The sequence below is a fragment of the Branchiostoma lanceolatum genome, chromosome 1 (assembly GCF_035083965.1).
Source record: "Branchiostoma lanceolatum isolate klBraLanc5 chromosome 1, klBraLanc5.hap2, whole genome shotgun sequence".
In the NCBI taxonomy this organism is placed as follows: domain Eukaryota; kingdom Metazoa; phylum Chordata; class Leptocardii; order Amphioxiformes; family Branchiostomatidae; genus Branchiostoma; species Branchiostoma lanceolatum.
The window spans coordinates 12,393,261-12,407,365 of NC_089722.1; the positions used below are offsets into that span (position 1 = coordinate 12,393,261).

Genomic DNA, 14,105 nt, shown 5'->3' on the forward strand with positions numbered 1-14,105 from the left:
CCGGGGCAGTGAGTAAGAGAAGAACAGCCGGTTGAAAAGTGCCCACGGACCACGGACAGTTCTGTGCGCGCCTGCCTCCCCCACTAACCGTCCTAAAAACCCGTCTCTGCCAGGACAGCTGCCTGGTCCAGAGGAGTGACCTCTGAGTGACCCGTGTGTGCGGAGGATGGACACGACTAACTTGGGGTTTCTGACCCATCCCTGTTTGCGTCTCGTGTCTTCTTCCCGCCTTTTCTGTCCAGTCCTGACGCGTTCCCGCCAAATTTCTGTCCCGTCAGCACCGGACTAGGTCCTATTTATCCTCTATGTACTTCACTATCTTTAAAATCCGAGATTTGTGCGACAAACGTGGGTTTTTCAAGGATGAAGATGTTGGATTGAGGGGTTTTCGGATTGTCCCTTCGGTTATCGAGCAGCTTCTAAAGCCTCCTTGACAAAACCGGATTGCGCCGGTTTGGACCTTGTCCATTCTGCTCACGGCGTTGGGGGTGTGACTTTATTTGTTTTACCACAAGCACACTCAGTTACCTGTGCTTCTAGGGTAACGTTGGCGTGTCCCTTACTTCTTTAATAGGCCAAATTGAATGATTTTCCAGACGTCTTTTTAATCGATTTCGATCTCTTTCAACCGTCACACTATGTTCCTACTAACGTAACATGACCTATTTACGTGCGGGAGCAGTTTACGTCCAGTTTGGGTCGCGGTGTATTATGCCAAAGCCTGTTCTCAGGAGCAACAAAGAACGTCATAAGTATGATCCTTAGCCGTCTCTCTCTTTTATACAAAACAATGGAAAAGGTTTACGTCCAGCGACATAACAGAATAAACTCCTGAACCAGTAACAACAAGTTGCACGGAAGCGTCATGCACGACGTATTTCATATGTAATTCGACACCGCGCACTTCATATGTTTTTCTAACTTACACGATAGCTAGTATCTTTTAAACGTAGCTGACGTTAAACCTTTCTTTGATATTCAAACTATCCATGGTGATTCGAGGTTTGAAACTCTTGTTGCCAGTTTTAGGAAGGTTTGATACAACCTAGCGACCCCCGCTTAGATGATACATTTTTGCACGGCATAACATCATGGCCATGCGTTTATCACGTGAACGCCACGTGCTGCTGATGTCGGGGAAATTTACAACACAAAGTTTTCTTCCATCGCGTCAGGCAAGCGGAGGAACAAACATAGTGACTCTACTGTCATTTGTCTGTAGACTACTTTCGACAGTTACTGTGCATTTTTCCTGGTCTATGTTCTTCAAGCATAGCGCTAGAAGGGAAAAGACTGATGTGGACGATAATGGGTTAGCCTAGCACAGTTCTACATCATACCCCAGTATAAATACATGCTCGCACGGCGTTAAACAGGCGGAGAAAAACTTACAGACCATGCATTTTTCTTGTTAGAAGAGCTGATATTTCTGCCCATGGGTTTAACATTTGGCTCTGTCCGCGCGGTTTTAAGATAAATAACGTTTTAAATAAATCGGACGTTAATTGGTCATATTACGTTACAACCATTCCTCGACCAGAAGGGCTTCAAGTAATTCATCATTCCCTCGCCTTACATCGGGGACAATATTCGACCTTTGGACGAATCAGGTCAGCTGCAAAGAAATTCTTCTCAGTCTGCACTATCAAACTAGCTAGCAAAACCTGGTGATTCATCAGGTCCTCAAGAGTCAAAGAGTCACACCCTTTTACTCGCCTCTTTTTCCTTTTTAAGGCTTGTTAAAACATCGGGACTTACAGTTCAGAGGGCTAGTTTATCAGCGGTACCGGTTTTATAGTCGAGGTCAGATCGCTATATGGTCCACATCGATTAGTGTTCCCGCGCGGTCACATCTGTCGTAGGTCGTCGTACGATTTATGATTCATTTATTTACAATTTTCAATATATGTGATAGAACAAACCGCCGTCAATGACCTAAGACAGTCACATATAAGGTGACGAACTGTCGTTTTTATGACGACTTGAAGCTTTTCTGGCTTTCAAATACGACAGTTTGAAACCTTACATGTGGTATATCTTAATGTCAGGAACGTCTTACTTCAAACGGTAACGGAGGTTACAAAATGTGTACATTTAAATGAGAACCGGAGCGGTGCACGACTGCCTTAAGACTGCCTTCAGTTTGTGATCGCACGGCGATCGTGAACGTACGGCGAGTACGAGTGTGACCGGGCCAAAACGCCATATGTAAACTCCGTTCGCAACAAGTTCCCTGTTGCCCTAGATCCGTCCTGACTTGTCAACCTTAACACACGAGTACCAACACGAGTAGACAAGGGGTCACACAAATGTAAACACGTGTTTCCAAGGCTGTGCTGTCTGGTCTTATGAGCTTTACTAATCTTATCGCGTGCTAACACACTGTACCCATGGCAAACAAAGCACAGTGAATAAGTGAAAAAGTGCTGTGTCAGCAAACCTGCCCGCCCAGTCAACAACACATCTTTAATAGCGGTTGGGCCTCAGGATAATGTTAACGTTACTGATAGGAGCCCGGTCGCATACGCTATCAAATCGTGCGATTTTCGTACGATTTCAAACTTGGGACATTCTTGAGATATACGTGTATGTATCCTGCAAAATCTTGTTACGGAAATTACTGTATTAAACTTAGAGCCCTGTTGGCGAATGGCCCTGTCCTAACCTGCATGGAAATTCTACACAGCATCGCACGATGACCTATACAACGAATGACCGCACCGTGCTACAGTGAGCAATTCCTCTGTCCCGCCCATACCGTTTTAATTTCCTGTGTTGACATGAGCTCTCTGGCACCAGTGGGCCACTAGCACGTAGCTTACATAGCGGACCCACATGCAGTCGGTGTTTTGATACTGTTGAGACGTGGAGCCATCAGGAGACGATAGCAATAGAAAACAGTACGCGCTCTCAGAAAAATGCCAGTCTAGCTGTTACGGATGCCGTCTAACAAGAAGCAGCAAGGCAATCCAGTATTCATCAAATTTTGGCCCAAATTCAAGGTGGCGGAAGGTCAACGACATCTATTCATCACTGTCCTTGAACGCACTAGTAAACTTGGCGGAAGGTCCCTAAAACTGGTTCATCATTCGAGCCGAAGGTCAGTGCCATTTGCCCCCGCATGATGCGCATCCACCATTTCGGGTTGCTAATGTGGACTATATTCTGCACACTAGTCTGAAAAGCTGCACAACTCAACTCACGTATCAATAAAATCATACACACCAGGCGATCTCACATTTTAAGCATATATTGTATCCCAAATGTCTCAACTTGGACATTGACTTTGAAGTACTGCAACTACCTACTAGGAGAGTAAGTGCTGATATTTATAAAATAATGTAGCAGGACTTTGTTAGCTGCTTGTCATTTCTATACAACCATACATCATCTTATGGACTAGATTATATAATATAGTTAAGATATCAATGTCTATAACATAATACATATATTTCTATCAGGACCGAAAACTCCCGGTTGCCTCAGTTTTACGGTGCTAACTCGCAAGAGAGTTCACACAAGTTAGTATGGTTTTGTCTCACATTACATTACATGTAGTAACAATCATCACAAATTGATTCCTTAGCTTTCTCAGACATCTTCAACCTCAGGACCAAACCTTTCACATCAGGACTAAAGATCGATTCTATGAAAATGTACACGTTTTTCTTAAGAAACAAGGAAGTTTGCAACATTGCTTATACGTTATAGTGCGCAACTAATGAATGTAAAAACTATGTTAAAACTACAAACTGTATGTACAATATACAACCAATCAGGTAATGACCAGGACAGGATTGTGTCTGGGGACGCTAAAAGACACTTTGAGCTGTTGAAAAAAACACAGACCGTCAGAAGAAAAAATATGGACGAACTGTTGACCTAAAAGAAAACTGGCACCAACGTTTCACCCCTCCACAATCCTTCCCGGTCCGTATTAACAAACATTGCTCATCCGACACTGTTAGAATTGCACTGAATACACGTATTTACAGTTGGTGTCTCCGAGCCGTTCCTACTTGGGGCAGCTGTCTATAATAATAATTCTAAAATGAGACCTACTGCAGAAACAGAGCCTAGTCTTAACATGACATCAAGCGTCCACTTCTTCTGCGTTAGTTCTTTTCTACAGTCAGTGAGTCACTAATTTTCTAGTCATTTACCAGAGGAACCTCACTATCTCTGTAACAAGTTGTTTTCTTGTCGAACTTGCTATGCAGAAGCGTGCGATGCTCAGTTGCTAGTTTGCCGAATAAGTTGCTACGTTCTGCCCAGTTCTCGATGATTAAGGTACATTGTAATAGTGCTAAAAGGCCATGTTTGTCGAAACAGCTCTTTTCGGTTATTTCTGATATAGAAGATAATATAAATGTTGATAAGACTTGGTTTTCGAAATCAACCGAAATGTTCAGACTACAGTTTGCCGTGTGAGCTGCTACTTTCCGATCGGTTTTGGGTGATAAAGCTAATGATACTAATATAATGTTGACGAGTCTTGGATTTTCGAACCAGCCGAAATGTCCATGTTACAATTTGCAGTGTGAGCTGCTACTTTCTACTAAGTTGTCGGTGATGGCCATAGCGCTGTTAAATGCGCTGCTATTTTCTGCCCCGTTCTTGGTGATGGCGATGGCGATGGCGATGACGCTGCCGAATGAGCTACTACTTTCTGCTCAGTTCTTGGTGATGCTGGCGATGATCTTCCTGTCCTTGACGCCGGGGTTGCAGCCCATCCTGCCGTGCCCCACCATGAAGTTGTCCATCACCAGCACGTCTCCCTGGCGCCAGTGGAAGCCGTACGAGTTCTTCCACTGCACCTCCCGCACATGTGCCATGTCCTCTTCCGAAAACTCCTCGCCGTCGCCGTAGGAGGTGTGGCGCGGGAACTCCGAGATGTCCTTGGTCTGAGGGGAGAAACAGTGGAACATGAGAACACGATCTTCAGTCACACGTAGCTCAACCTGTAGCTACCTCTAACTAATCTCTATTAAAATCTCTGGGGACAAAATTGTGAGCGTTTCAGGAACTTTCATAGACCCCTCCCCCTATTTTGCTCTCAAAGATCTGCTTGCAGATTATCCTGACCATTCGAATCCGCCGCAGTTGTACGTATTCATCAGCTTGCCTTATAGTTATATAGCGCGACCTAGTCTTACAGCCAATCAGTTTGCCGTCGCGGATACCCATTTTCCTTATTTGGTGTGACTAATCTTACAGCCCATAAGCTGGCCGTCGTGCATAAAGTATTCAGGAGCTTGCCTTATTCTGGGCGACCTAGTTTACAGCCAATCAACGCCTAGTTCAAGAAATACTATCCCAATCAATATCACATGCTCTTGTGGGAAAGGGTACCGACCTGGTTCATGAACTCGGGGTGGACCTTGAAGCAGGAGCCGTTGTGCTCGGTCAGCTGGTTGAACCAGTATGTCTCCCCGCTCCTGGGATGCTCGGACAGCCCATCCGTGCTGAACCTAGGTGACAAGATGGTCTTGTGGTTAGGGTTGTTGACTTAGAATCTAAATGTTCTGGGTTCAAATCACTGGCAGACCCCAGTGGTGTACACTTGCACTGGGAAAGGCACTTTACACTTATTTCCTCACTCAAGTAAAAATGAGCATCTAGCTGCGGTTAGGGACGTTCTGGCGGATGGGACGTAAAATAAGGGGTCCCGTGTTTGCGGAGAGCCACACCTTGAGAGTTGGGGTCCTTCCCGGTGGACCAAACCTTAAGCTTTCAGTCCGGTCTTTCGCAGCTCTAACTTACAGTACAAAACTGGTGTCTACCGCTTAAAAGAGGTTCACCGGTTATGTCAAATTTTAACAAACAAACAAACAAACAAAACAAACCAGTAGGAGAGCGAGTCGTCGGCGTTCCAGCGGTACGAGAAGCCCTTGTCGGTCAGGAAGCGCTCGACCTCCTCGCGGTCCTCGCTGTGCATGTTGGTCTGCCAGTTCCAGCCGCTGCGCGACTTGTCCGCGATGTTGCGCACGTAGCGAATCTGGCGCGTGCGCACACGCTCCACCAGGGAGGAGTCCATGTCGCGCATCACACCGCGCATGTCCGTGATGGGCGTCTCACCGCCGCCATGTTCGCCTGGGGACTTGAGGCAGCAGAAGATCACCTGGGAAATAAACGACAAGGGTCAATGACAAAATCTCATAGCGTGCTTCCAGCCATGTGACGATGACGTAATCTAGCACCCGCCATGTTGTTTGGTTAATGTTAAGATACGTTCTTGGTATTTGATTTCTCTCTTGATATACCTGCTTTTGACTTGGCGTATTTGGCCAGTGTTGTACAGCTACAGGAATTGAGGAAAGGAACAAGTATTGTTGCTACTGTTATGTTGTTGCTAATGTTGAATTGCTGTTGTGTTATTGTTCTTTTGTTGTTGTTATTATTGTTATTTTAATATCCCACCTTTTGTGGAGGTGCGGGCATGAAGGACAGCTCGGTGTGGATGTCGATGGTGAACTCCAGCGGGTCGTCATTAGAGGAGTACACATTAGTGTCCAGCTGCTCCCTGGGGAAACGCGATGCAAAGAGTACTTAATTGATGTGATTTTTTGGCAACGCCTCAGAGTCGGTAGTACTGTATAATTTATTTGATGTCTATTTTGGCAACGCCTCAAAGTCGGAGCCTACAATCGCCAAAATACCATCGTGTTGAAAAAAACGATCAACCTTTAGTTGTCCCCTCTGGTGGATACTGTTTTCTCATAACAGGAAGGGCGATTATGAGCAAATTCTTTTAAGTGTTTATCTATGTTTGCAACGTTGGTATTGTCGACTTGAATTGTACACGAATGATGTAAGAAGTTACTGGTGTGAGTATGACTTAGCCAGCACTAAATGTACAATATCGATGAAATTGACACAGAACACATTCAAAGGTTAGATAATTCTAAAAACTTGAACTTTTCCTACCTCCTGCCAGCGTGGCCGACATAGTCCCTGGGCGGCAGACCTGTCCCGTTAAACAGCCGGGCGTAGTCCTCGCGGGTTCGGATGGGCAATCCGCGGAACAGCAGCACGCCTGTCGACAGAAAATACAAACAAAACGCACGGTTTTATTTGCAGAAAAAAAAGAAATAAAACATAAGCTCAAACTTCAAAATCATGAAAAATCATGTGATTCTTCCAACATTTTGCTTTTCCAATCTTTAATATTATATTTTCTTTGAACACATTCCCTTTTTTCGTAACTTTACTGTACAACTGACCCCCACCCATATCTTCTTTGACAGTATTCTGCTTAAAAATGCATGATTTTACTTTTCGATGTAGTAATGAAATTGCGTGGACTCGGTGAAATGAAATGGCTACTGTTGTGGGGAAAAAAATAAACGTAACAGAACAACTCAATATTATTTTTCACCTTAGGAAACAGTACACCCCTCCCCTTCTAAACTCTGACATTCAGTCACATTCAAGAATACAAGTCAAACTCCTATCAATTACAACCCCCCAAAAAACTATACAGCAAAGCAACTATACTGACGAAACGCAAGCAACACATCTCTACATAACGCCGCCTCCATATAAAGATGGTGGTTTGCGGCTCTGTTGTCTTTACCACATACGTGAGTTTACCGCGCCGTGCTGACGGCCCGCTCCCGCCCAGACCGCTCACGGGCTGCCATAGAACAGAGAACATGTAAGTGCCATGCGACCTCTGACCCTAGGGTGACCGCAGGTCCCCAGATGACCTCTGACCCAGGGTGACGTCTGACCCCAGGGCATCCACAGATGACGAAGCAGACCGCAGCTCTACAGTAAATATTATAATAACTTCAATCGTAGCCGCCTGGTGTTCTTGCTAATAATGAAATAGCTGCATACTCTTTCCGTTTGGGCTGTGTCATGATGACGTCATCGAAAAATTAACTGGTGTTTTCGCACAAAACCTTTACCTGTCCCAAAATATCTTGGGTTAAGTACTAGTAAGTAGGTCTCGCTGTAAGTGTATTCAAATCCCAAAGGAGAAGCATAGGAAACTATTCTTAGTTTGTTGTCTTTCCCCGTGGCTGTTTTTCCTGTCGATGGGTTAGTTATCAGTTTGCATGGAAACAGAATAGTAATCTCAGCACCCTAAAACTCCTGAAAATATTAAAGATAAGGGCCTCGGTGAGGAGGGAGACCATGTGACCTAGGTCCTTTCGGCCACTCGTCTGTCGCCAGTCCATCTCGTTCCCAGGGTCATCAAAAGTGGTGGGCGAGCCGACATCAATACTCCACAGCAACTGCAGTGAGGCGTCACTCCAACTTTCCTCAACTTACGGCGCTAGCCTGAAAACCATCTCTTATAAACCTTTATTAGCGCCACTGTGATGTCCTGGTCGTTTCGGGCAGGTAAATGCAGGCTTAAGTAATTCACCGCACAATCCTAAAAAGCTGTAAAGTCTCGGTGAGGTATATATTCCCATATCGAAAACACTTCCATATCATACTAACGTTACCAAGCGTCAAAGTAATGAAACACATCAAAACACCTCTGTTACTCGCAAGAAAGCACAACAAGCAGACATGTAGAATTTCCAAACCCAAACGTTGTCAACTTAAGTACTAAAAGGTTTAAAGTGAGAAAAATCCCAGCAAAGCATGCAAGCAGTAAAGAGTAAACAAACAAGAAACCCCGAACCGTCACACACTAAGAAACTTACGCCAAAAGTCACCCACCACCTGAAATGTTATACTCATGATTATTTGATATCAGAATGCATCTGTGTATTCTTCATATCCTTTAATCATTGAGAAACTTTCTTTGAGCAGCAACGTTGTAACAAGCGGTGCAGGTAAGCAAATATGGCACTGTGAAAACGTGACTAGTTACACTGAAGGGTAGGTTCCAAATGATTGTCTAAATTATCTAATGATTTACTAGAGGTACGCGGAGACGTGTAAACAGTACTGGACAGATCCGGTTCTCGAGGGGATTGCGCAATGCCTGTGCCAATCTTACGATGCCAATCTAACAAGGACTCGAGTGGGCGTAATGTTTGCTGTGCGATATACCGTTAGGTTCATATGTGGTTACAGGTGTTCCATTGTTGTGGGGCGATGTTTCTACAGTTGGCCTGTCAAATTCTATTGTTTCATGGCGGGGTTTCGTTACACTGGCGCGCATTTAAAACACGTTACGAGGGCTTCACGACTTAACTACCTGATTCTGAAGCGATTTACTTCGGAATGGAATTTTTGAGGCCAGTACTTAGTAATTATTCTTGGCCAATTGGGTCTTCTGGGTTGCTGGTAAAAAAAAGTTGTAAACTTTCTAATACTTTGCCAAAAACCAAGAAGATTTCATTAGTGATAACTAAACAGTACGGACTTCAACGACTGCCAATGATTTTCATGTCGCTGTCGATCGTAAGTGAAGAAAAAACTAAAGTTGTATCCTCGGTGTGAAAACTGTGCCTGGAGTTGCCATCTACATACGTAAGGAAACGCCAAGGCCGTCACATGAACTCCTGACATAGAAGTCTGGGTAGCGTGATGTCGTATGACGCAATCGTCAGACTGATCAAATACAGAAATAGATACACATGCGCGTAGCATAGCAATCCTGGCACCCGCCTGTTAGAGTTATGTTAAGTGGCCCTGGAGTACGTTGTCATAGATGTCAAAGTCTGACAGTTCTTAAACTGCAAAGTCACGAAACGATTGTCTACATGCCAGGGTAACTCTGAATGAAGATAGGTGTACGGCTTGGATTTGACTTTGCATATCTTTTTGCAGCGTTTCATCTTAGTAGTCCTTTCTTTTTCTCTGATCGCCACGCCATGCAACCAAAACTGTATAAGATGGGAAGGCGGTCTTGTGGTCAGGGTTGTGTCGAATTAAAATCTGAATCTAAAGGTTCTGGGTTCGAATCCCACTTTACACATGTTTCCTCACTCAGCTCAGGTCAGGAAATGCAGTTTTCCTTTTATGCAAAAGAAACAAAATTCCTTTTAAGTCGTGGTGAACTGAGATGAAACGCTGCGAAAAGACCTCTGCTTGGAGATTAAATTTCGGGAAAGAGAAGTGCTAGAATTTCCGCACATTCCAATTCTTTTGCTCGTGGAAACGAATTGAGGTATTTTCAATCATAAAGCTCTTCGTTCCAGGCCTTCCTACTTATTCCTGTAGCGCAGCCTTGGTTTACCAGACACATGCGCTACATCAAATCGATCGCAAGTAAGTCGACTAGTCGTGCAGTGACCCGCTCTCCTCACGCAGATAGAAGTACCCTCCGGATGTCACCGGTGTTTCATCATAACATGCCGAAAGAAAACAACCAGAATTCATCTGACATTTTAGATTGTTGTTGTGTCGTTCAATTAGCTCATCACTGAAACGGGTTTAAAATCATCACAAAAAGTTGCCCTACTCTCTTCGAAAAATAATCGGACAAACGGTTGCAACTTGCGAAGAGTCGAAAATAGGAAAATGGAGATCCTTTAAGGGAAGACACAAGAAACAGATGTTAGTCCCCGTTTATAAAATGATCAAGGGAGAGACCCTATACGTGTGGGAACTCATTCTGTTTTGTTACACGTAAGCTTTGGCTTGTAGTTGTACGTACTCAGAGTGAGTGGGACCTCAGAGCTCGGCATGGTTTGTCTGTAACCTGATAGTCTGGGTATTACACTACAGGGCTTTTCTGGGAAAAAGATTATCTGTTGTTTTTATGACTTTTCGCATCTAGAATTTGTTTTGTTTTCATGAACAGTTTTCTTTGCCCCACCAAACCTCATTTGCAGACCTTCTGGGTGGCTGGCGGTTTTCTACGGCTTTTCTGGCTGATTTAAAACCTAAAACACGGAGCGATGACAAAACAGCGAAAACCAGCAAAACGTCCTTAGAAAATCTAGCCATCCTCCGTAGTAACCGCCGGCTCAATATTTTTGCTAGCTCGTTAGCTAGTCCGTGGTTACCGAGTGAAAAGACTGAGTGAACGGTTACTACGGAGGATGGTACCCCGGTTATAAAAACCATCAGCCAGCCAGAAGGTCTGCGCAGGAGGCTTTAAAAGTAGGCGCAGTTTATGCCCAGTTAATATTTCCTACACCGCGACTATGTGCGACAAACAGAGAAGGTCCCGTTGTTTGCATGGAGGAGTCCAGTCTTCGCATGCGTGTCGGCCGCGTGACGCGACTGTCTTGACCCAGTTCTGTCCCACGATACGTCCATCTTTATCTACCCGGGCAGGCTGTTGATTGTAAACGATCTTTGTATATGTCACATCTTATACGAAATTTCAGATGGTTTCAGTTACCGTTGAGGTGACTATATTGAAAGAAGAGAAAAAAACACTACAGAGCGCCGAACACAAAAAGCTAAAAAATGTCTTGCTCTGAGATTCCGTGTAAGAAAGTTGTGTGCGAATTCGTGACATGTTGGTCGATTAACTGTTCACACCGCAAAGTTTGTGAATAAAACGTTTTTATTCGGAGGGGAAAAGGGGGAAACGTCTATTGTTCACAAATCTACCTTACACAGAAGTCTGAAGATTTTGAAACCTCTACAACACTCTGTTAAGCCGTGAAGTGTTAGCAGAATGATGGAAGAAGCAATGTGCAACAATGATATGTTGGCGCCACGGCCTATATATAAAGACCACATACCGTAAAACAAGCATTAACAGTTCTTCAAAGTTTTTCCACACATTCATCAGACTATAAAACACCTGCCGCTCACTGCAATGTAAGGAATCAGCTTTGAAGATCTTATTTGTCAAAATCCCTACTAGACTGCCCTTATGTCGGTGAAGATTTAACAGAAATGTCAGAGGAAAATGTAGATTGCCCTACCTGTCTTTGACAGTTCCCTGTCCACAATCTCCCTCACCATTGCTCCCCACTCCTCCAGCGGCAGTTTGTCGGCATCGCCCGGCGCTTTGGGATGGAACACGGCGGGGAAGTCCACCCGGATGGGGTTCAGCGTGGCGGGGAAACCCTTGGAGTCGGACCCCGGCAGGAACGGGCGCCCTGCGAGCTTCGCCGCGTTGTACTTGGGGAGGTTGTCGGCCTGGACGAGCTCAGGCGCCGCCAGACCCAGCGCGCGGGCCCGGGGGACGAGGAGGGGCCGAGCCGCCCGGCTCAGGGCCTGGGAAGTGGACTTCAGGATAGCGGGAGCGCTGGGCAACATGGTGCGAGTGAGAGTAGAGGAGTTTCTGTGGTGCGTTACCTATATGTCGCAAGCAAAGCTGGAGAATATGTTTGTGACCAGGAGAGGCTTTAAGTAGGTACAAAGGTTGAAGGGATTCATTGTTTAGGTAGGACAATAATTTTGAAACCTTATGTTTTCATCTCATTTTGACCAATAAATAAAACAAAAATATGATGGTATGAAATGTACCATTGTATTTATCATTAAAGGACAAATGAGGAAAACGAAAAAGTTTTTCTTGCAGGAATGACATATTATACGAGTGCTGCAACCCCCATTCCTTAAGTGGACTAGACCCAAACCGGCGCCAACCGGTTTTCACACGAAGGCTTTAGAAGCTGCTCGATAACCGAAGGGACAATCCGAAAACCCCTCAATCCAACATCTTCATCCTTGAAAAATCCACGTTTGTCGCACAAATCTCGGATTTTAAGGAAAGTGAAGTACATAGAGGATAAATAGGACCTAGTCCGGTGCTGACGGGACAGAAATTTGGCGGGAACGCGTCAGGACGGGACAGAAAAGGCGGGAAGAAGACACGAGACGCAAACAGGGATGGGTCAGAAACCCCAAGTTAGTCGTGTCCATCCTCCGCACACACGGGTCACTCAGAGGTCACTCCTCTGGACCAGGCAGCTGTCCTGGAAGAGACGGGTTTGTAGGACGGTTAGTGGGGGAGGCAGGCGCGTACAGAACTGTCCATGATCTGTCTAATGGGCGCTTTTCAATCCGCACATCACTATCCTAAAAATGCCATTGTCTTTAGTAAGAAAGCCACTCTATGAATGAATGAGAGTTCCGAAAGCCACGTTTAGCAGAGGCGCACAGGAACAGATCACAAACATGAGTCTTCGCTGCTAAAAGTCGTCCCTTTAATAGTGGTTCCCACTCAGCTGAGGTGTGTGCGCCATTCGCATCATCACTGAGGTGTGTATCGAAAAGGTTAAAGTAAACAAGTGTCTGTGGTATACCTTGTATTGTATAATTCTTTCTCCTTCGCCCTTGAATGCACCAAAGTAGGACCAGATGATCAGAAGTTGGACAGAAGCCCAATCACGGCCAACGGTACACACTGGTATCCACTGGCCGGTTGCCCACAAAAACAACCCGGCCTGAGGGTCACCAGCGGTCATTCTGGCCGTGTTGTTGTGTCGTTATCCTGTACATTTTTCATCCATTGTCGGCCTAAATTGTGTAGAGATGTGTGGTTTGGTTTTGTTTTGTTTCTTTTACGCCTTTCGCTCGTTCTGTGTGTTTTACATGGTATTTTAACTCCACTCACAACGCGAAATGCGCACAAAGGGAGCGAAAAATGCCACAAAAGAAAGTCCAAAAGACATCTGGTTGGGGGAGAGTCCGTTTTTCTCCCTGTTGCCTCATTCTAAACTTGATATCTTTTATGTAAGGTCCAACAAAGTCCTTGGCGAACCCCGGCCCACCAGAAAAGTCTGGAGTCAGCATGACGTGTTTAGTATGACATGTTGACTCTACCCTGCCGCGTGCGGACACGTGCTGCATACCAAACCACGGGGACGGTTCAAAAACCCCGCCTAAAGCCACCGCACAGGCCACTTTTCCCGCCCAGGGTAGCTCGGGCCGAGGGGTTACAGGACCGCAGCCCCCGGCAGTAGTGGTGGGGTTAGGAGGGGTTCGGGCACGATGTTTGCGGGGTCATGTTGACAGACGTTTCTATGGCGGAAGGTTTTGTCGTGCTGAGCGGGTATTCAGGTCGGGCAGGCGTTGTTTCTCTCGGGGGGCCGGGACGCTTCAGGAACCCCCACAACACCGGGCATGTCTCACGAAGCTTTCCACGAAATCGTCTTCCGGGAGGGACGTAAAACGGGGGTCCCGTGCTCGAGGAGGTGCCTCGAACACGTTAAACAGCCTCATTACCCTACACATTGGGTACCTGCCTGTGGCACTGGCTGCAAATACACCTGATATTATTATTA

At 45.5% G+C, this 14,105-nt stretch overlaps 1 protein-coding gene across 1 annotated transcript; it reads right to left on the reverse strand.

The window, feature by feature from the left end:
• Positions 1 to 3,234: 3,234 nt before the first annotated feature.
• LOC136435113 (dapdiamide synthesis protein DdaC-like) lies at positions 3,235 to 12,202 on the reverse strand. The gene is made up of 6 exons (XM_066428343.1): positions 11,796 to 12,202; positions 6,928 to 7,036; positions 6,421 to 6,523; positions 5,847 to 6,121; positions 5,357 to 5,471; positions 3,235 to 4,904 (listed from the first exon to the last, which is right to left on the reverse strand). Exons 1-6 carry the CDS (start codon positions 12,130 to 12,132, stop codon positions 4,674 to 4,676), a joined length of 1,170 nt encoding a protein of 389 aa, XP_066284440.1. The 5' UTR covers positions 12,133 to 12,202; the 3' UTR covers positions 3,235 to 4,673.
• Positions 12,203 to 14,105: the final 1,903 nt, after the last annotated feature.